General features: G+C 37.8%; 1 protein-coding gene across 3 annotated transcripts in view; it reads left to right on the top strand.

Annotated features, from left to right (window-relative positions):
* The window catches only part of SORCS2 (sortilin related VPS10 domain containing receptor 2), a 525,812-nt gene that overhangs the window by 447,331 nt on the left and 54,594 nt on the right, over positions 1-23,887 (top strand). For all 3 annotated transcript variants that reach the window (XM_088056209.1, XM_088056207.1, XM_088056208.1), the window contains exons 10-14: positions 1,043-1,189; positions 2,542-2,644; positions 11,697-11,773; positions 17,925-18,016; positions 19,482-19,589. In XM_088056209.1, the coding sequence (XP_087912335.1) occupies positions 1,043-1,189; positions 2,542-2,644; positions 11,697-11,773; positions 17,925-18,016; positions 19,482-19,589 (527 nt within the window). The remainder of the gene's footprint in view (positions 1-1,042; positions 1,190-2,541; positions 2,645-11,696; positions 11,774-17,924; positions 18,017-19,481; positions 19,590-23,887) is intronic.

Below are 23,887 nucleotides of genomic sequence, written 5' to 3'. Positions count from 1 at the left end.
CAAGGAAATGAGAAAGTTCTACTGTGCTGGCAATGTATATCAGTTTATATGTGTTGTCCATCCAAAAATTCAGGAAGTCTCCTAAATAATGGCAAGGGAAACAAGAGCACTTTTAAGAAAGCCTTCACTTTTAATAGAAGATCTTATCTCATGCCCTTGGGTGGAATATACATTACTATGTTAATAATAAAGCTAGGTCTAGAACTAAACATATTGAGGTATAATTACTGTCAGGTTTCTTCTAAAATTATACCCATTAACTTTTACACTTTGAGTTGTAATAATTTTCTAATACAGGTTGTTTTGAAATAACAGGCCAAGAGAAGAGGGTAATTTTTTTGTTATCTTTTTATCCAGAGGTTAAACAGGTGAAGGGTGGCTAAACAAGTGGGGGAGCATTTCAGATGCTTGAGAGGGTGATTCAGCCCTCGATGTTTCTTCCTCATATCATCTGCCTGTATTTATTTCCTGCAGAGGACAAGAGTGCTTCCCAATTCAGTGTTATTTTAAAGGACATGACACTGTATTGTGTTATTGTAACCTATTTGTGTGATATTTCTATAATATGTGCACAGAAATTCAGTGTAAAAGTTAGATGGTTGTTAAAAATTGCTTACATCTTTTGTAGAATAGCATTTTAAAAATGCCCATATTTAAAGAAAATGCAGAAGTGAAATTTTAATGGTGAGGCCATGTTATCATAATTTTTATTATGATAAACTATATAAACTATTGTGTTTTGCTATATTAAACATGTAATTTGGTTAGCCTTCTGACATGGAGAGAACTGCGTATCCTTTTTAAATACGTTTAGAAATAAAAATTGGTTTGTAATTGCCCTTGCCTTCCCCTTTTCTCCCTTTCCTCTTGTCTTTTTGCTTTCCTCATATTTTTTTTGTATCATCCACTTCCCTTTCAGTTTCCAGGAGAAACTACCTGAGATACACAGTTCAGAGCCACAAAAGAGCAGCTAATCAGGGATAATCCTTGTTGAAAAAAATGTGTATGTGCTGGATATTAACTTTTCTTCTCTATGCTTCAGGTCAGAGGTGTAAAAGGAGTCTTTTTGGCCAACCAGAAAATTGATGGGAAGGTTACAACTCTGATAACCTACAACAAAGGCCGTGACTGGGATTTTCTAAACCCTCCAGACATCGATATGAATGGCAAACCGACGAACTGCAAACCTGTAAGTGGCTCTTTTTGGTGTATCCTCCCTCTAAAGTGTGTAAGAATTGTCTGCATGGTAGGATGTGCAGTAGTTCCAACAGCCTGAGAGTTTTGTGCTGAGTTTACCAGCCAAACTAGCAGGCAAATGCACTTGCATTGCATGAGCTGTGTTCCACAGCTGTTCTTAGTCCAGTCATCGTGTACAGTGAGTAGTCAAGGCTTTCTGTTGCACTGCATTTCACGTTTGAGATTACTTTGACACAAAGAGGACACATTTCTTGTGTGTCAACCACACAACCCAGTTCAGAATAATCATGTCAGTCATTTGTGTCTGGATATATTGAGCACATCATGAGTCAAACAGAGATTGCCAATATTTTTTTTCTTTCTGTCTTTTCATACTTTTTTTCATAATAAACCAAGGTAACACTTGGTTCCCTGTTAAAAGGAACTCCTGACAGTTGCTTGAAAATAAATACCATGGTAACTTGCATAAAATATTCCTTTCTTTTTGTAAGATGATATTATTTCTGTTTGTTTAGATGTCCCAAGTGCCCACAGTATTTTGTTATTTGCAAGGCTGTGCTGAAAACCTTGTCTTTTCCTCACTGACTCTGCTTCTGGGGACTCAAAGCTCTGCATTGGTTGGCAAAATAAATGCTTGTAGTCCTGCCACTGCCAGAGCTTTACTCCCTCTCCACATGGCAGAAGTGGAGGGCTGGAGCTGCTGGTTCCCTTTTGAAGAGCTCAAGGCTGTGCTGCGAGGTTCCAGCCTGCAGGGTTGGGTGCAATCTGAGATGAGTGGGACAATTGCAGTGGCAGCAGCTCCCAGGCAGTGCTGGCAGCTGGCTCCTGCTAAAGCTCCTGGTCACATTGCTGTGAACAACATGACCTTTGAGTGCACTGCACAAAGGGCAAGAAACAGTGAGCTTCTTAGAAAGGAGACATGATGTATCCTAAAGTCATTATGCTATTCTTCATACCACTTTTTATGTGGCATTTCAGCCCAAACAATTGTTTTTAGTCATAATTTTACCATTTGCCTGGGTCCAGGAAACATGCAGTACTTGTTGCTGTTAGTTAAAATTTTAAAGCAATTATTCTGTCAGAAGGGTGTTAATGCTGACTTCTTTGGGTTTGGAAATCTTTCTGTTGAGACAGTGGCACACTATGCAGACATCACCAGAGATTCTTGTCATAAAGTGAAGACTGATACTTCAGGCTGGAATTTGGCTCCATGGGAAGCAGCCATTCTTTTTCTTTATGAAGACATACATTGCTGAAGCTGCTCCCTGTCTGGGCTTTCATTTATTGTAGGAGCATAACTGATAGTGATTTTTAAAACCTGTTCTCTGCTTCTTCCCCCACAAGCCTGATTGTTACCTTCACCTCCATCTCCGGTGGGCAGACAATCCCTATGTGTCAGGCACAGTGCACACCAAGGACACTGCACCAGGGCTCATAATGGGGGCAGGTAAGTGCATGACTTGACTTTTCAATGAAATGTGGCAGGGGTTCTTTGCGGGTCTAGTCTTTGGATTTGTAAGAATACCACGCCACAACTATTGCCAAAATAAGGCTTTTCTGCAGAATGATACTTTATGGAATCTTTTTATAAAACAATTCAATACAAGTTAATGGAAGGCCTGGAGTTGTGTCTCAGACATACCTGTATCAGTCACCTGGGCACATCATGCTCTGCTGTGCTGTGCAGTACCTCCTTCCCCATTAGTGTGCTCTGGAGGTGGGGTGGTGGCTGAAGAACACGTCCTGCACTCTTTTTCTCTGGAAGTGATGTGTAAGCCCTCCAGCATCATGAATAACCCAGAAGAACAGATGGAAATAGTGCTCAAGCCTTTGTTCTTTAAGTCTTCATATAGATAATTTGTGTTGTAATTTTTATTAATTCATTTCTGCCTAAAGAGAGATTAATTGAAAGAGACAAATGTGTTGCTGTGTTTGGAATAATGTTGGTTGTGGTTTCTCCATTATAGCTTACATATGGAGTCATGTCAGAATGAAGTGGAATTTAATAAAGGAAATTCCATTGCAGTGTTGAGCAGTCATCAAGAAAAATATTAACATAAGTCAGTTTTGCTTTTTATCTTTGTAATCCATCTATTAATTTTATTTATCTCCTGTTTCTTTGTTTCAAAATTGTCTAAATGTTAATGATTCTAAGAGCTTTCTAAAATTGTATTATTTTATTCTTGTGTTATGGATAATGTTTAGGTGAAATGCACACATGTAGGCTTCTTTTTTCATAAAAGTGTATCTGTTTTTAATTAATAATGGCTTCTACTTTATATTACACTAGTCTCTGACAAACAGCTTACTAAGTTGAAAGTTCCCTGAGAATGTCAAGGTGAGAATATCTGGGGTTTAAAGAGTGTCAATTGCCGGTACTGGTAATCTTCAATATAACTGAAGACTTCAAGTTTTTCTGTTATGTAAAGGGAGTTTAAAGTATTTTACTGGAGACAGACCTACCTGCTGAAATGCTGCTATGTTTTTATTGGTACAAATGAGACTAAGATTTTACACAGTGCCCTTGTAGATAGACTCCTAATATGTGTTCAGGTCAAACTTTGTGAACTCATATGTTTCAAAAAATATCTTCCATTTCAAATGTTTTCTTTTTTCATGAAAGTACTCAAAATGTAGGTTCTTAATTTTAGCCTCATCATATCATGTTTAAATGCCTTCCAGTAGCAAATTAAGCAGTGAGATTTAATTAGTCAATTATACCTATTTCATTTTTCTTTCTCTTTGCAGTATAATCTGATGTGTTGAACAGATATTTATTGAGATATTAGGTTGTTTTTGTTTGTTTGGGGCTTATAGATGTATTTTATGTGCACTGTTCTCTGAGACTACATTAGGGAGGGCCGGTTGTAGAAGAGTATATTTCCCTTAATTCCTTTCTAGAAAGGGGTGACATTTTATCACTGTGACATTGTCTTACTCTGCTAGGTAAAGAACTTGTCAACAGCTTTCCTCAATGTTATCAGGAGGGAGTGGTTTTGATTACATCCTGATAGAACTGAAAGAACTGAAAGAACTGAAAGAACTGAACTAATGTATTAAATTTGATTTGCTTGTGGGGCAAGCAGTAATGTAATAGTAATGGTAGAAGGCACCCTTGCTCAGTTGCAAGACATCCCACTTTTAGCTACCTAAAAAGCTGGGAGGGGTGGTGTGAAAGTGGGAAAAATTTGCTCAAGAGAATGCAGTGTGTCCTTTTTCTGGTAGAAGAAAAACTTTTGTAGCTGGAAACAGAGCAAAGGGATCTATTTTGGAGCCTTAAAAATACTACAGAGCAACTGCATCCCCTTACCAAAAGATGACCTGAATCAACTCTGATTTTGGCTGGCATTTACATTATTTGGATGCCCAGGTCATCTGGATTCTGTGCATGTGTTCAGTCCTATCTGGCAAACCTGATAGCCTTGTAAACTTACACTTTATCAGAAATACTTTACATAGAGTGAGCTTGAATTTCCTTTGGCCTGATCCTTGAAACTGATAATCCTACAGAAATCAACATAAATATTATGTTCTTAGTACATTCAGGAATGAGATTATTTGGGCTGCATCACACACTATTGGAATTTTACTTAGATTTAGGGAGAGTACATCTTCTGGAAATGACTGAAGATGATAAAGATCCGTGAATGTCAGTTGATCAGCATGTCTAGGAATCATCAGTGCCTTGTGCTGTGAAAAAGCAAAATTATTCTCAGGATGAATTAGGTAAATAATTGCCAACAGAGGGAAGGAAAGATTAATACACTGGCAAAATACTGTAAAGTGACATTACTAATACAACTGTGTACAATTCTGATAATCAATTTTCAGGACCAGTGAGCAGGTGCTAAGAAGGCCTCTTTGGCAGTTGATGGAAATAGAAAATATTTACAAGAAAACCCCCATTAACTGAAAAACTAAAGAACAATAAAGCATATGATTTACTTTTTTCCCCTGGAAGTGTAACCATAGTGCAGAAACAAGTGATGTGAACAAGTGGATAAGAACTGGAAATATGGTTTCTAAGCATAAGAGCCCTATTGATCAAAAATTAAAAAAAAATAAATAGCCCTAATAAAAAGTGGATTTTGGATTCTTTCTAGGAAGCTTATGCAACACAGCTGGTTGTGGTAATGGAAAAGCTATTCTGTGACTTAAGTACAGTTTTGATATGGAAAGTGTTGGAAAAATCAGATATCAGAGACAACTGAATATTCTTTTAATTTTAAAAAGGGAATAATTAAATGGTGAACTGAATTAACACCTAGAAAATTGGGAAAATTTAGCATCTTTAATAAGATGTTAAAATTGCATTTTTTTAAAACTCATGTTTACAAATAAAATTCCCACTCTGTTAAACTTGCATAAATAGTTCTCAGGAATGCATATTTTTAGCTTATGTCTATATATATAAATTGTTCAGGCAGGATATTAAATTTTGTAGCTGCATATGAAAGTGGTATTTTAAATAACTGCTTTGCTCTCTTTAAGAAATGCAATAGGATTTTGCATTTACATTTGATTTTTGTGCATTTTAATCTTGGCAACAACTTCTATTTCTCACAGCATCAGCTATGAAATGTGTGTCAATTGATGTGTAAATTTTTACTATAAACTTGCTAAGGACTTTTCTATGAAAAATGTTTAGAGAAGTGTAGCTTTTTCAGGTGCTAGTTTACAATAATTGCCTGCTTAGCTTCCAATCCAGATGGCAAATCAAGCAAGCAGTAAATTCTGCACATTCACACAAATTGAGGAAGTGCTGGAAAAGCTCTGTTTACTTTTTGTCATATCAGGGCCAAATATAATTGCATACATTGTGATGAATTTCTGTCGTTTTTCACAGACATAGCATACTAGGATGCCTCTATAAAAAAAGGATAAGGGAACAGGGAGATGATTGACCATTTCCCAGTACATTTTGGAGTGAACGTCCTGAAATTCCTTTAAATTTTTGTTACATTCCTCAATTCCTACCCCCTCATCTGAGCACATCTTCAGCTTGCCAGGCAAAACTATGTGTCTGGGAGATTTAAATACAAATTGGTTGTATGTTTGTTCTATACTGTGACTTCAAGATTGCAAACCATGAAATTTTAACTTATTGTGCATGGCCTGAAGGCATCTTACAACTGTATTAATTACCAGTAATCCAGGCAAGGCACATCTTTCTTTTTGGAGTAGGTGTCTGCCTGTATGCTAAATTTAAGTGACTGGAAAAGAATTTCCATATTAGAAGGATTATCTAAGCGTTGCATATGGGGATTATTTCTTCTTACTGTAAACGTGTCCAAAGTCACATATAAAAATATGGGTAAACACGGTGATAATGAACACTTAAAACATGTAAATTGATGGTAAATTTTAAATGAAGTAATCTTCCATATTTTTTGTGACCCAGTAAGAACCTGACAAAATGCCTGACTCTCTTGAGATCTCTATTGTGTTTCTCACAGCTATACCACCTTTCCAGAGAACTTTGCTGGCCACCAGACATAAAACATTGTTTTCTTTCACATCCCTGTGCTCCCAGCTGCTAAACTGTCATGTGCAGAGTTACAGAAAGCTTGGAGAACTATGTTGTACAGTACTTAGTGCCTCTGTATTCTAGATTTTGGTACTGGCAGCCTTGCAAGGATGGAACACATGAATTTATGCAGTTATTTAAAATCAGCCTTTACTCGGGACAAGTGAAAAAGCAAAAGAAGATTTAATGTGTCCCAAGCACAGATTGAAAAGGTTTCTAAGAATTCAAATAACGGAAATGAAAAATGGCTGTTCTTAGTCAAAAACTGAAAAATACAGGCCAAAGTGTTTTGTTTTGCTTCCTGAATAGAATCGGTGTCAGAACAAAACAGCAGAGCAAAACTGACTCAGGCTGAGTCCATCTAGCTCAGTATCCTGGCTGTGATGGTGGCAAGAGCCTTTGGGAAAGTGTTTAGGACAATTCAGGTTTATATCATGCCCCAGGCATTGGAGGAAACACACACATGAGAATCATTTAGTTACAAAGAGAATACAAAATATTGTAAGACAAACTTGAGAAATTTCTGTATTACAAACAAAACTTCATGAAACTGGATGGCAAACACTCTGTGTCATGTGTCAGAGGAGTTTTCAGGGCACTCAGATCAGAAGTCATGTTAGAATAGTACAATTTGTAGCTGTGGCTAATATAGCCTTGGCATGGTTTAAGTCCAGCCAGCAACTAAGCATCACACAGCTCCTTGCTCACTTCCCCTCCAGGAGGATGAGGGAAGTGAATTGGGAGGATAAAAGTGAGGAAACTCACAGATTAAGAGCAGCTTAATAAAATAATAATAATAAACTGTAACAAAAAGAAAGAGGACAGAGAGAAATGAAACCCAAGACAGAGAAGTGATGTAAATGAAAATAGTTGCTCACCTCCAACTGCCTGGTGGCCAGTCTGTCCCTGAGCAATGTCCCTGAACCAACCTCTTCCTCAGTTTATTGCTGAACATGATGACATATGGCCTTTAATATCCCCAGCTGTGCCCATTTCCAATTCCTTGTGTGTGTGTTGGAATTTCTAATCCCTCCATCTCCTCCCTGGTGAAGTGGGGTGAGGAGCAGAAAAGGCCTTGACTCTGTGTAAGCATTGCCCAACAATACTGAAAACATCTTTGCATTGTCATCAACACCCTTTTCAGTACACGTCCGAAACACAGCCCGGTACCAGGTGCTGTGAAGAAAATTAACTCTGCCACAGCCCAAAACAGCGCATGCCTGCAGCTGCTTACCCATTCCAGTGGCAGTAACTTTTTCAGTATGAACCTGAGTTCCCTTCAGTGTATTAGATTACATTTACTTCTCCCCCCAGACAGATTCTGAGATCTAACACAGACCCACTAAAATGACAGAAAAGTTTCTGTGCTGTAGTGGCACACCTGAGGAGTTACTGCCGATATTTACAGCTGTAATAAGGAGCACAGTTTTTGTTGTGGCCCACCAGGCAAAGTAACACACTGATATTTGGGGGATGTGGTAGACTCCAAACACTTCAGGACATGGTGGGAATGGTACTTAAACACTGTTGGCTTCCAGTCTTAGGTTGAGCATAATTGTTTCTTTCTCACCTTCTTGTGTCACTTGATCACTGTGTCAGTGGTGCTCATGTGTTTTTGGCTGCCACACTTACCACAAATATGTTTTATAATTCAGATATGTCATGGAAAGGTTCAGAATTTCTCAGTTCTACTTTGAGTGCTGCTGTGGCTTTGCAGTTGTTTGTTTGCAGTGTTATTAATGTCATGATTTTTTACATTTCATTTGATGCCAATTGGAGCTGTTGTGAAGGGGTTTATGGGGTGCCATTACATGCACTGTATTAAGTTAGCTGGCTTATCCAGTAACACAACACTTTGCAAGGTAGCTGGAGCATAAAATTATGCACTTTATTTTAAATCTCAAAAAGAACAAAATGCTCCAAATCTTTGAAGTTATTTTTTATTAGCATATTGAAAAATAAAGTTAAAACAGTGTAACTTTTTAACTAGAGAATGCTCATAGCTCTTTTGTCACATATGTTAAATAGAAAGGTTTGCTAATAAAAGTGGGGGAAAGTTCACTTAGATCTTTGAAGGACTTGGTTTTATTCCAGTTCTACTTTTTCAGGCTAACAGCTTTCAGAGTGGCTTTTCTGTGGCTTATAAAACTTACGCGTCACTATGTGTTCCTGTAGAAATTTCCTTCTGTCACATCTCAGATCTGGATGCATGGGTGCTTCCCACTGCACTTTGCAGGAGCCTGCCTGTCTCCCCTGGTGCTGCAGCTTTCCTTCTTTTGCCTGCTTTTTCTTTCTGAATCCACTGACTCTCTTTTTCAGCAAGCCATGGTCTGCAGTACCCACAGAGCAAACTCCAGGCGCACTGAGAAGTTTTGTCTTTCCTCAAAGAAAGGTGTTTTTGTTGTTTTTTGGGGTTTTTTTTCATCAGCTTCAAGACTTCATTTTACAAAGTTTACAAAATTATGTCATATAATTGTGTGTCCCGAAAAATCTGGAAGTAATGAAAATTACAGCCTTCATTAATGACGCTATTGAACATTGTGTCAGCAACCAGCAGGTCCTGCATGCACCGCTTCTGGGCTTCCCCCCTTGGCCCATTCAAAGGTCAAATATCACTGAAGTCCTTTTTCCCAAAGCAGTGTTCCAGATTCTGTTCCTGTTGGCATCAGTTGTTGTTTAGGAAGAATAAAAAGTCTCTGGAATTATAACTGAGCCCACCCATTCTTTTTGCTCTTCTACCAAGACAGTAAAGGTAAAATCAGAGCTAGGAGAAGTAATGTCTGTCTTTTAACAGGGCTGCAATTACAGCGCTGTTGCTAATATCATTACTAAATCAGCTGGATAGGAAAGACTTTTTAATGAAGCACAAGTAGATGCCATTTAGTTTACAGACTAATTTTCCATTAGCAAGGCAATTTACCACTAAATTCTTTAAGGTGAAGTTCCCTAGCAGTGCTCAAAATAAAGACCTTCTCATGCAAGTAGGATTCAGGAAATGGTGAAAAGAGGTAAACAGCATTTCTTCAGGAGAAAAACTATCATTGCATTCATTAAAGTTACCTGTGTAAAGAAGAGCGTAGATTGACATCAGTATGTTAGATTCTAGCAAGAGAATAAATATTTTTGTTTTCAGCTATATTTCAGTCCTATAGAAAACATTCTGTGATTAACTGCAGAAGCACAAGAATATACCCATTTGCAGGTGATATAGCAGTGAAAAGAATAACAGAGGAAAGTAAGAATAGAAAAAGAAGTGTATTTTGTATATGCAGTTAGTCAAATCTTCCTTCCCTTCCTTTAGCCTTGAGAAAGTGATTTCTCATTCATATCTCCTTCAAGTGATCAGATTAATCTTAAAGCTGTATTTGGGAAGAAAATATAACTGAATTAATATGTGAAGCTTTCCTTTTAGAACTGTTTCATTTGATTATATTCATGGGAGGTATAAGTTAGATATCAGGGAAAATGTTTTTCACCCAGAGGGTGATTGAGCTTCGGAACAGGCTCCCCAGGGAAAGGGTCTGAGTTCAAGAAGCGTTTGGACATGCTCTCAGGCACATGGTGTGACTTTTGGAGAGTCTTGTGCAGGGCCAGGAACTGGATTCAATGATCTTGAAGGGTCCCTTCCAACTCAACGTATTCTATGATTCTATGACCAACTAAATCTGTGCTGAATTATTTGAGAAATGAGAGAATGCAGTGTGTTGGAAAGATGAAAACCTAAGAAAAGCCCAAGAATGGGAAGTGGAATCTTCTGAACTGTTAGATGCAATTTGGAGGAATTAAATGACTCCTATAAATTCCCTGATTCAATATAAATATTCCAATCCTGTCCTGGATATATTTAGGGTTAAATGATGCAGAGTTATCATATTAAAGGGTGGAGCACATGCAAACTTGATGTTTTAAATAAGAGCATGTATTTTGGGCAGTGGGCCAAAATTGTTGTTCCTCTTGGGAACCTTTCAGAACCAGTAAGGACACTCTGCTTAAACAGATCTGCTTTAGTGGTTAAAAACAGGTATTTATATAATGCACAAGTGAAATTTCTTAATGCTATTTGAATTTCAAGTGTTTTCTTTCATCATCTCTTCTGCTTAAGAGTATCTGATAATTTTCATCTTATTTCTACTGTGAAAACATGCAAACCATATATTTAAGTCAAAATCCCCAGGAGGATATAATTTAGAAGGAATATTGTGCCATTACTGAGTCACCTCTACAACACTAGACTGCCTGGTGGTTTAATAATTTGCTATTTGAAATACTGCATGTTAAAATATAGAGATCTCTGTATTTGGGACTGCATCTGCTATCATCTTCCCCAAGTTTAACACTTCTGTTAACTTTGCAGGAACCTGAATTCTCCTCAGTGCTATTTTTCAAAATATTCAGTAACTTTCTGGTAAATATTTAGGTAAATGAAATAATTCTGCTTTCAATTCTTTTATATTTGCTCTTTTTCAAAAGCCCTATCCCCTCTTTTCATGTTGCATAATCCATCAAATTCTAGTCTAGCTACCATTTCATCAAGTCTTAAAAAGATAAAATATTTAATTTTAACAGTTTGAGTTCAATGTGAGTAACTTTACAGAATATGATTAAGGTTAAGGTTAAAGCTTCTGAGTTTATGGATGTTTCATACTTACATCTTCAATATACGTTGTTTCATAATAATTTTTCAGCATACAGCAACAAAATAAAAATGTTGGTCTGATTTCTGTGTTTTGGATTAGAATCAAGCCTCGCTGCTTCCACCTATGGACAACCTAGCAATGGAAAGGAAGACTTTGAAATTGTACATATGTGTTTTTAAATGATTTTGCTGGTTCTACCAGAAATTAAGTAAGGTTGTTCAACTGTGTTTAGTTCTTGCTCTGACCTGGAAACTTACTCAGACTGGCACCAGGACTAGATCCAATCGCTCTTGCTCATGTGGATGCAACCCTTGTTTTCTCCTCTTTTGTGACAGGTAACCTGGGGTCCCAGCTGGTTGAGTATAAAGAGGAGATGTACATAACATCTGACTGTGGGAACACGTGGCGTCAGGTAGGAAGCATAAATCATCAAAGGAACCTGGAAATAATTGTAATGTACCAAATGCGATGAATTATGTAATGCTTAACCAATCTTTAGATACTCCCTTTTTTGAAGGAGGTGGTATTATTATCTCCAGTTCACTTGGGAACTAAGAGATTAAGGAGGTGATTTTCTAAGACTCAAATTGATCGGGCTGTCAGGTTCTGCTGAAGTTCAAATATTTTGTTCTCTTTAAAGATCTTATAAGTATCTTATGCAAAGAAACATAGTGTCTGTTTAGGTTTTTAATAATTTAAGTAATCTTCCTATGCTAATGATGAAGTGGACTTGGACTAGATCTTGCTGTACAAATGTTCCAAGCTAAAAGACATGGCTTAGGTACAAAGGCAAAAATTCTTCTGCTTCATAGTCTGAAAGCTGTCACTGAAGCATAAACTTCTTCATTGAAACAGACAGTGAAAAGAGATTTAATAAAAAAAAATAAAAAATTTAAGTGTTTGGCATGATTTAATAAATTCAGGACTACAAATACCAAAGTGTTAAAAAGAGAACAGTGATATTGTAATGCTATTTGAATTCTGGATGGCTTTTTCTTCCATTGAATAGTCTCAGTTAAAGCTTTTTACCTTTCTCATGTATTGTTTCCTAAACTGCTCTGTCTCTCTGGTGGGTTTGCCCTGGGTTGATGCCAGATTCCCATCAATCGCTCTTTGTCACTGCTCTCCTCAGCTGGATGGCAGAGGGAGAGTATAACAAAAAGCTCATGGGTTGAGATAAGGACAGGGAGAAATTGGTCACTGACTACCATCATGGGCCAAACCGACCCGACTTGGGGGTTATTTATTTGATTGCCAATTAATAACCAGAGTAGGATAGTGAGAAATAAACCCAAATCTTACAACACCTTCCCTCTACCACTCATTTCATCATGGGCTCAATTTTACTCACTGATTTTCTACCTCCTCACCCTGAGCCACACAGGGGGATGTGGAATGGGGGCTGTGGTGAGTTCAACAGACATAACTCTGCTTCTTTGTCCTCCTCACACTCTTTCCCTGCTCCAGTGTGGGGTCCCTCCTACAGGAGACAGTTTTCAATGAACTTCTCCAACATGAGTCCTTTCCATGGGCTGTAGTTCCCCATGAGCTCTCCAGAGTGGGTGCTCCCCATGGGCTGCAGCCCGTCAGGAACAGGCTGCTCCAGTGTGGGTCCCCTGTGGGATCATAAGTCCTACCAGCAAACCTGCTCCTACACTGGCTTCCTATGGAGTCACAGCCTCCTTCAGACATCCACCTCCTCCAGTTTGGGGTTCTCCATGGGCTGCAGGTGGATCTCTGCTCCATCCTGGACCTCCATGGGCTGCAGGGGCACAGCTGCCTCACCATGGGCTGCACTGGGAGCTGCAGGGAAATCTCTGCTCCGGCACTTGGAGCCCCTCCTGCACCTCCTTCTGCGCTGACCTTGGTGTCTGCAGGGCTGTTCCTCTCCTATTCCCAGCTCCTCACTCCTGCTGTAGTTGCTGTTGTGCACTTTTTAAATTCATAATGCCCAATCAGCTGTCGCTGATTGACTTGGCCTTGACCAGTGGCGTGTCCATCTTGAAGCCGGCTGGTGTTGGCTGTAGGATGTGAGAAAGCTTCTCTAGAAGTGTCTCAAAGAAGCCACCCCAGCAGACTAACCTGCTACCTAAACCTTGCTGTGCAAACCCAACACACTCAGCACAGGGATATTTTCTTTATATATGTATATAGCGACAATACACAGTATCACATAGATTCTACTTCTACTATATTATATATATTTTATATTATATATACCATATATATTCTACATATATCCAGGATAAAGAAAAGCACCCTCAAAGGACCAAAGTGCTTTCAAAAAAAAAATTTAATTTCAGCTAAAATAGTGTTGTAGTGTTCAGCTGATATCAAATTTTTTTATTTTCTTAGAACCACTAAGTGTGGAAATGTTCTCAGTAGTATTACTGAGCTTGGGGAATTTGAGGTTAAAAGAGAAAAATACAGACAGTTTCTTATATTGCTATGGTAGGGTGCCAGTAGTACTCCACAGAGTACTTTAAAAAGAAATGGGTTATGTTTGTAATTATAATGTCCTTTGATGTTTAAAAGATAAAATTTTATAACAAACTCCTTGAAATCTAGCATACAACAAATAGGTATTTAAATGCAAAAGCCTTCCAGGATCTACAGTGGATGTTGTCTTGTTTAATGCTTTTTAGAGGACTCTCATTATTGATTGTCAGCATTTTCCAAAGTTTTCTTGTTTTTCTGTGTGTGGAAAATAAGAGGAAAAAGGAATGATATCAAATTCATTTTTTCACTGCTCTTTATTTGTAGAGACACACAGGTAAATGACATGTGTTGCAACTTGACTCAGCCTAATTGTGCTGTAAAATCAACCACAAACTGATCCCTCATTGTTACAGTCAAAGTGGCAAACAACATTGCTAGCTTTATTTTAATTAAAACTCCTATGAAGCCCTTGAAAGAGCATACTCAATTCTAATATTTGTGATCAGAATGAAACTGTGCATTATTTTATGTATTTTATGGCCTCACTGGTGGTTCACAATTAAATAATTCTTCCAGAGGACAGCAGCACATTTCCTTTCTCTGCTGGAGTTCTTACAACAAAAGAGAAGGCTTCAGTCAGGTGATACAGGAATTTAGATAATTCAGTAAATTTCAGGTCTTGTGAGCTGGTGAAATCCTGTGCTTTGGCACAACATTTTGTCTAAGTCTCTGCCTTGGAGACTTTGTGGTTGTCGTTAATGAGGGCCTGGCACCTTTCTTACAGGCTCACATGATGCTGAGCTGTTTACAGAGAAGAGGAGCAGTCTATGCTTGTGTATCAAGACAGAGAATGAAGAGAAGCAAACATAAGGGAAAAATGTAGTGCAAGGAATAAATTAAACCTTTCTTGAAATAACAGCGGTATTGGTTCATAGGACTGTGGGGAAGGTCAAAGATCCTTTCTACCTTTCTGTTGCATGGCTGAGCTGCTTGTTTTTGTATCTTGAACCATCACTCTTTGAGGAAAACTGAAAATGGCTATGTGCTGTACAACATTGCACTGTAAATAGCAGTGCTTTAGGAGCTGATTGGCAAGTAGCTTAAATATCCATGCTGTGAACTGGACTGTAGAAGAAAGGAAACTCAGCTTGACATTATAATGATATATGTGGGCATAGAATCATTAAAGTTAGAAAAGACTCTTGAGATCACTAAGTCCAACCACTAATTTAAATGCCAAGTGGACCATGAAGATGTAGCCTAAGGTGAACTCATGTTTATTTGAAAGATTTCTCTGTCTATTATAACAGGAAGGTAATATAATAAAATGTGTTAATGAACATGAAATATTAGGATACTCTTTTAAGTGCTAAGGATTACCTTAGGTATACATATGAGTGTTTTTATTTTGTTTTAATACTGATTTCTGTTCACAATTCTGGTTGCCATTGTTATTTCAACAGCACCTCTTACAACACTGTACTTGAAATACAGCAAAGTATTTATACAGCAAAGAGTAAGAGAAAGGTCTAGCTTTCAAACAAAATGGCATAAATAAAAGAAAAAAGTCAGCAACAATAAAGCTTTCACATTTGATCTGCTACCAGAGTAGCTCTTGCAGCAACAAAATGTTCAGTTAAGCTAATGAGGTTACACAGAAAGCCTTTTGGATGTCTAGGATCTAAATCTAGATCTCTGGAGCTTTAGTCTGGTGGTTTTTTTTGTTGGAATATTATTTATCTGCGTCAAATCCTTGTGTATCAAAGTAACTTGGAAAACCTTCGGTTAAGTGAGAATACATGTTTTCCTGCAGGCATCTTAAGAAATAGATAGTAACACTTCTAAGAACAACAAAAAAAGGATGTCATTCCAGCCTTTCAACCCTGAGAAGGTCCAACTGGCTCATTCTGTGTAGAAAAGCTTCTGTTTCCCAGATTTGAATTTAGTAATGGATATCACTTGATGAAAGAAAAAAGTAATCTCAGGATTTTTTTGTTTATTTTTGCAACTTTTGTATTGCAAAGTAAAATTTTATGGCAAATATTTTTCTAGGACCACTTAAATATCTCTCACTGATTTCATGGAGCTGTCCCAATTTCTTCCAACAGATATTCTGACCTGAAATAGCTGCTGAAGTTGTTTGGACAGACATAGGAAGAAAAGCATTTAGAGCAGGAGGAAGAGGATAGAATAGAAGCTGACACTGTGATTATAAAGCACAAAACGTGCACAAAAAAAATACAGAAATAGGTTATAAAAATCTTCTTCTGTAGTGGCTGGCTACTAGTAAAGATCAGAATAGATTTATTGTCTCCTTTAGTTAGTGGAGAGATGTATATCAGAATTTGTGGCCTGCTGTGAACTCACATATCTCATCTTCTAAGGTCTGAACTTCATCTCTCACACTGGGACCACCTTTGCCTCGATCCTTTGCAAACTGTTTGTCTTGGTTTTATTTCCAGAAAGTAGACATAAATATTTACTTTTGTGGTAAACAGGCATGAAACTGTTATTTTTTTTTCAGTGTATTGAAGATTAAGAATTGTTTTCATAGGCATTTATACATTTGTTTTCAAAAAGTTTAAAGTGTGTGCAAGAACAGCATGATATAGCAACAGCATTAATATGCTTGAAGTGTGCCCTCTGTGCTTTATAACGTGCTAAAGCAGGGTTATTAAAAGGGTTTGTGAAGACCTACCATGGTGCTTTTCTGGGAAATGCTGATTTGCATGAAGTGCTGCAGATATCAGCTTCCTTTATCTGTGGTGGTGGAGCTATGGGAGACTTGGTGTCCCAGCACATACTGTTGCATTTTGGTTTGAGGGAAAGTTCAAACAAAGTTTAGTGGAGGATCAAAACTCTGCTTGCTTATCTGACTCCAGCTGATCTAATCCTTTTGAAGTGCATCTAAAATTATTGTCTGTCCTTTACTGAATTCTCTTCTAAAATACACAGCTGGGTGAATGAGTAGATCGGACTATAAATGCCTCATATCAGGGTTTTGCCTGTAAACTGGCAGCACTGAAAAACTGATCAGACACTTGAAGCCCTAGGATTCCTATAAAATATGTTCTTACTAGATGAGAAGGAGACTGAATTCTCAACCCAAATTAAATGTTTCCTATTTTTGAAGTAATTGTGAGTGTGCTGTAAGATACTTTCACCCCAGCTCTAGTTCAGTCTTGCTGAGAAATCCTCTAAATGTAGCATTTAATTTTGAAAAAAAAAAAAAAAAAAATTAATTTGGAATTGTCAGTAATTTTTCATTTACAAGGCAAAGTAAAGCTAACCTTTATAGTTTTCACATTTGCTTTGTCAAAACATAAAGGAGACTGCATGTTTGTTTATAAATGCTAAGTTGTATAATTCTCACATATCACTTTGTCTTGTCTTAAATGAGCTTTCACAGGTTAATAATATAAGTAAATCTTGTCTTAAAACAGATTTTAGATGTAAAAAAGGAAGAATATCCTGCCTGTGTTTTTATTTTAGCACTGCTGATAAACTCTAGAAAAAAGGAATTTAAATAATTTATGAAGTTTTTAATCCTTTGTATCATTAAATCAATATTACATGTACTTGGTTCCAAACTCACAGTAGCCTCCATGGGGCATCATGTAATATTTGAACTTAAACTCACTGACACTAGAAATGCAAAAAACATGCTTACATCAATTATTTCACGTTCTGTATGTTCTGGGGAGTATGTGAGAAAGTCACAGACAACAGTACTTTTCCTTTTTTTCTTAGGATTAGACAACAAAGCATTTTATTCTACAGGATACACAGAATATGTCAAACACCGAAGTAAGGTGATGGGTCACTTGGTGATATATAACAGGAAGGAATGCAGACTGCAACTATGAGAAATATAAGCTTGGGCTAAAATCACTTTAGGCAGTTTAATCTGTGATTTGAACCTGAACATTTTCTGATTCACCTGCTTAACTTTCTTTTCTTTTACAGCTGAGAGAAATATAAGAGTTAACCTGACTTTTATGTCCTTTTCAGTTTGAAGTGTGAACATTATAAAACATAAGTCTCTTAATTCTTGTTTGCTTGTTCATTTGATTTCAGCTGTTTTGTACATTTGCTTAGCTGGCTTTTCTTTGTCTGACTTATAGGTCTTTGAAGAAGAGCACCACATCTTGTACTTGGACCATGGTGGAGTTATTGTGGCTATCAAAGACACCTCTATTCCTCTGAAAATACTCAAGTAATTCTGCAGTCAATTAGAGTAGAGCTGTTGTGTATTCAAGACCTCAGGCAAAGTTCAGAGTTTAAGATAAGCATTTCAATGTGATCATGTATGAAATGCAGGTGGAGTCAGCTTAATTTAGCATTCATCGAGTCTACAAAATGTAGTTGGATATTTACTTTAAGATTACTTCATGGTGCTGAAGGTACCATGGCATCATGCATTAATCATAATAAAATTTTCTTGCATCAGTGTAGGTATTTTTTCCTTAAAAGACTGTTCTGGAACTCTACAGTAGAAGCCATGTTCAGCAGTATTATTTATCCTGCTGCTGGCTGGCACCAGCAGTGCGTGTCAATGATGCTTAGCCTGTGCTGCATATGAGGCTTAGGTGTGCAGTTAGGAGAGTTCATTCATACTGTAAAGTCTCTGACATCTCCAAGGGCCATAGGGAACAGGAGAACAGCCCTGAGTTTCTCTGACAAGAGCAATTTAATGTAGAGTTTAGGAGCCAACAGGCAAAGGACTTATTTGCGCTTACGTGCGATGTAATTTGGTGTACCAGAATCACAGCTCATCTGAGATATTTACAAATATGCACAATTAACTGCAATGTGCACAGATCCTCTCATATGGTGACAATGCAGCAAATGGCCTTTTCAGACGGTTTGGCAGGAAAGGTTTGTTGCAAAGCATTTTGTTATAAAATACCAAGTTGTAGACTGCATGATAGTGCAGCAAAACATGGCAGCCTTGTGTAATGGCACACAGAGCTATAATCTTCAGCATAAAAAATACTGTAAGACATCTTTATCACTTGTGAATTGGCTCATTTTTGCAGAATTGTGTTATGTACCTGAATAGGAACTAGGCTCTGTACCTGGTTATCTGGACTGAAAGCCATCCTTAACCTACTGTCTAAAAGACCTGGAGGAAATGTACTGAAAAAAAGAGACTTGGACTTAAAAGTTTTGGATGCACATTTGAAATATGTTTTGAAATATATTCTGCTGATTCATCAATATCTTTTGCAAATAAGATAAAATTAAGTAGATGGTAGCAGCCATGAAGGGCCGTCCTCATACTGGTGCCTGGAGTTAGACCTCCCACATTTTAGCAGCTGGCTTCTCATGTTCCACTGGCCTCTGCTTAACAGGTCCGTAGCTCAGAGACTAGTAGAAAGAATGAAATGTGAATTAACTTGCTTTTGAATCTTCAAGGTAGCAAGATTGTTTGTTGACAGAGCTTAGTTTTTAATCTCGGAGTTTGATTGCTGTGGAATATTTATTACACCTCCTTATAAAGATGTGAATCCCTGGATAAGTTGCTGAGATGAAGATCACATTAATATCATGTGCTGTCTAGGCATAATGTATTTTGTGATTGAAAATCCTAAGCTTTAGTAGAGAGGAGACTTTTTTAAAGTGCATTCTGCTTTGTATCCCAGTAGTTGTAAATGAAAGCCTTTTCTGCTTTTTTACAGGTTCAGCATAGATGAAGGCCAGACCTGGAGCACCCATAATTTTACCAGCACTTCTGTCTTCGTGGATGGATTACTTAGTGAACCTGGAGATGAGACACTGGTCATGACGTAAGGTTTTGGTTTCACCTCTGTTTTCAGGGCTCCCTCTGTTATGCATTTGCATAGATTTTCAACTGTGCATGTTTGAGATGGTCCCTGAGTCAGTGGGTTTTTCTTCTTGCAGTCACACAGACACACTGATGTGTGAACCTCCCCGGTATGTAACTGGTCTTTGGAATCATGTGACTGCAGTACTTCAGATTTTAAAGAAGTATAAGTGCTCAAATGAAATCTTGCAAAGTTACCACTGGGGAGAGTGGAATAATAGGACTTGTTTACAAATCTGAAAGATGCAGGGAGAAAAATAACTATTTCCTCTTGTTGTTTTTTTTGTTTTCTACAGATTTTTAGTCAGACATCAAAAATGTTAAACATCAATTGTCTTCACAGTGTAAATAACTATAGTGTTGTCTTAGTAAATAGCACTGCAGTACTTGGTGTGACCAAGCACTGGGCTGTCAAATATTTGTTTTTATTCTGTGCAGTGACAGAGGCAGCTACTGTGAATAGAGTTTAAAATAACCAAATTCTGCAACTCAGAATTGTTGATCCTGTTTATCTGTCTTTTTCTAAAGGATCAGGGACATCTGGATCTGAGCTGCACATTTTGCTCTATCTCTAGGATAAATGCCAGTGTTTTATAAGTGTCTGAGAGGAAAAAACACCTCTCCAGTTATGGAGAAACAGAGTCAGGCAGCACATGCTGCCTGCAGCCAAAAAGGGGAATGTATTCAGGGCAATGCACACAGGTTGTCTCCTATTGCAACAGTTTGTGTGATTCTTTATACTGGAGCTCAGTGTGCCAGTGACAAGCTTTTTCTCCCAGGAGTTACAAAGAGAGCTGCTTTGACATGTACCGGTAGCATTTTCCCTAGGGAAAAATAGATTAATAGGCCAGTGTATAAAAAGGACCTTCAGCAAAACGGAAATCCCACCTAAAGTACTTCAAAGTGTTGTGCTGAGTTCATAGCACTGCACTGCTTAGAGGGGATTTGGTCTGTTGGTTATTTCTCTCTTTCTCCACTGCCCCATTTACCCTCCATTGGATATGACCTGAGAAGAACAGTATTATCCCATCATCTTCCCCTTCTCTCAAACACAGGTTTATTTATGATGTAGTATATGCCACATGGAGACACTTATACCTCTGAATGAGGGATTTCCATTGATTTCAGTAAAAGTTGATGGATCAAAAGCTTATTCCAAACTGTATGTACTGGCAGATAGAGTGTGGTGACTCTGTGCTCCAGGCTTGGTTTTATTTTCTTATTAAATATCATTAAAAACAGTGAAGATGTGCATAAATATCTGGCTGAATGGTCTAAAGAGCTCTTCTAAAAAATTATGCCTTTCTAAAATCATCTATCTAAAATGCATAGAGTTGCAGCTATGTTTGGTACATGAGCCAAAATTGACAAGAAAAACATCATGTGGCTTGTAGATTTCTAAAGGCACAGCCAGAGTATGACTCTAGAGTGTAATGACAGGCTTGTAGATTCTTACTTTTTAGTTGGTTTTACTGAGCATGAATGGCATCAATCATTTAATAGCACAGACTGCCCCTGAAGACACATGCAAACTTCCTATCAGATTCTAAAGACAATGAGAACAATAAGCCTGCAGTGTGTGTTTCATTGTTGCCATTGCATCAACTTCCTTGTCTCTCCAGCTGCTTTTGACTGTGTTTTACCTTCAGGGTGATGTTGTCAGCCTAGTGGTGCTCTGTCTGACTTTATGTCAAGACCCTTTGTCGTTCTGTCTGGCTTAGTTCATTTCTCCTGAAAACTTATTCTTGTACTAAGTTATTGTGCTTGACTTAATCTACAGTGATTTGTTGCTTTTGAGAAATACATATTCCCTGGAAAAAAAAGATCAAAATCAACTATGCCATCTTTTCATTTTGTTAGATAGAATTTTTTTCAAAGTAGAACATGGTAGGATGAACTTGCAAATGGTAATGGAAATAAATTACTAGTGTCTTTCACCTTGAGGAATCCCCAGATCTATTGCCAAGGACCTAGTCTGACATTTTTTACTAGTACAGGAATTTGATTTTCTTCCTTTGGTATGGAATGTGCTTGAATAAAGACTTTGAATAAAGAGAGCATAAATTAGGAGAGATAGCATAATTCTGAAGTGGGAAGGCAATAACTGAAAAAATGTGCAGCAAAATTAAGGAACAGACAGTATTTCATTTAAAGCTTCTAGAATAAACTCACACAAGAGTCAAAGAATATTTTACATGTACTGAAAGTGTCTGTTATCCTGACTCCACTGAAGTCAGTCTGTGTGTAAGAGACTTCTCATTCTCCAGCATGGTGTCTGGGATATTGACCGGACTTGTAAGTGGCTTGCATTTGAATTCTAGTTCTGTCCTAATTTATCCGCAGTCAAAGAATCATAAAATCACAGAATGGTTTGTGTTGGAAGGGACGGTCAAGACTTTTTAGTTCCACCCCTCCCCTCACGGCCAAGGACACCTACTAGAACAAGTTGCTCAAAACCCCATCCAGCCTGGCCTTGAACACTTCCAAGGATGGAGTATCCACAGCTTCTCTGGACATGGTCCAATGCCTCCACATCCTTCTTATGCTGGGGACCCCAGAGCTGGAGGCAGCACTGTGGGTGGGGTCTCATGAGAGTGGACAGAGTGGCACAATCCCCTCCTTTGCCCTGCTGCCCACGGTGCTTTGGATGCAGCCCAGGACAAATTTGGCTTTCTGGGCTGTGAGCACATGTTGCTGGCTCATGTTGAACTTCTTGTCAACCAACACCCCCTACTCCTTCTCATCAGGGCTGTTTTTAACTCATTCTTCCACACAGCCTGTATTTGTGCTGGGATTTGTGCTTGACCTAAGCCAGGTGCAGGACCTTGGCCTTGTTGAACTTCATGAGGTTCACACGGGTCCACCTCTCAAGCTTTCAGGGTTCCTCTGGATGGCATCCCTTTCCTTCAGTAGACTGCACCACAGTTTGGTGTCATTGGAAGATTTTCTGAGGGAGCACTTGATCCCACTTTCCATGTTTTGGTAAAGGTGTTAAACAGCACTAGTCCCAATACTGTCCCCTAAGGAATGTCACTCATGTCTGTTTTGCATTCCAAAATGAAGTGGTTTAGTAAGCTTTACTGAAGAAGCATGAAAAGGTGAACCTGGTTGCCTCAAGTTGTCACTTCAGAAAGTTTTGTGTTTTCTCCAAAGCAGAGAGGAAAGCCAAATGTTCACTTGTCAAAAGTTTTCATAAAACTCAGTTGTCATCTGTCAGTCAACATTAATCTAAATCACTCATTGAAATCCCCTGCAGTATTCAAGATGTGTACATACAAATGCCAAGGAAAATATATTTTATTCCATTGTCCTCTGCAAAAAAAAAACTAGTTAAGATGTTTAGGAGTTTTAGTGGTAAAGTATTCAAAAACTTTAGGAAACTCATTCTGTTTTCAGTCTGTCTGTATTTCCATTTCTAAAGAGACCTAGTTAGGAGTTTAGGAAAGATAAGCAATAAAGTATTCATAAATTTTAGGAAATCTGATCTGTGTAAAAATCAACTTCTAAATGAGGAGCTCAAATCCAGTATTTATTGCTAAATGAATAAGTAAGGTTTGCTGAGAACTTTTCTCAAACAATATATTTTCATCAAAATAGTGAGTGGACTAGTAGGTTTTATTCTGTTCTAAAATTGTAACAACTAAAGTTACTGCAACCCAGTGTTATACTGAACAATATTTTATAGTTGGGAAAAATTGCTTGCTAATACTGGATTGAGTAATGGCCTAACTCAGTGCAAAAGGGAGAATTTTTGTGTGTCTGAAATATTGATGTTCCTCTTCAGAGGAAATAGTTAATATAATGAAAGCTTCAAACCTGTTGAAATTGCTTCTAAATCACATCTCAGCTTCTGGGAGTGTTTCCTAAACCAGATTATTTATATTGCAGTGTAATCCCAGTAGGCACAATAATCATGGTACCACAGACCACAGCCCCTTCTAAAAGGCCAATAAGAGGTTACCTAGGAAAACTGATTTTCTTTATGTCAGGTAGAACCAAAATCTTCCTTGTGGGTAATTGTATTTTTTCCAGAGGGTTATTTTTTTGTAATGTCTCATAGAATAACAACTTTGGAAGCTGCTGGGAACTTTATGACATCTCTGAACTGCAGAACTCCTGTATATATGTTTTGCTGTCTTGAATGCCCATTGTTGTATTCCTTTTTGGTTCCTGGGCAATCATGGAAATAAGAAGATGTTCTAATTTAAACTTAAAACCAGGTGAATATTAACAGGTGTTAGATATTAGGTAGAGCCGTCT

This window comes from Pseudopodoces humilis, chromosome 6 (genome assembly GCF_049639895.1).
Source record: "Pseudopodoces humilis isolate 2021_Gansu_Grassland_sample_001 chromosome 6, ASM4963989v1, whole genome shotgun sequence".
NCBI lineage: Eukaryota > Metazoa > Chordata > Aves > Passeriformes > Paridae > Pseudopodoces > Pseudopodoces humilis.
This window is presented reverse-complemented; position numbering and strand designations above follow the sequence as displayed.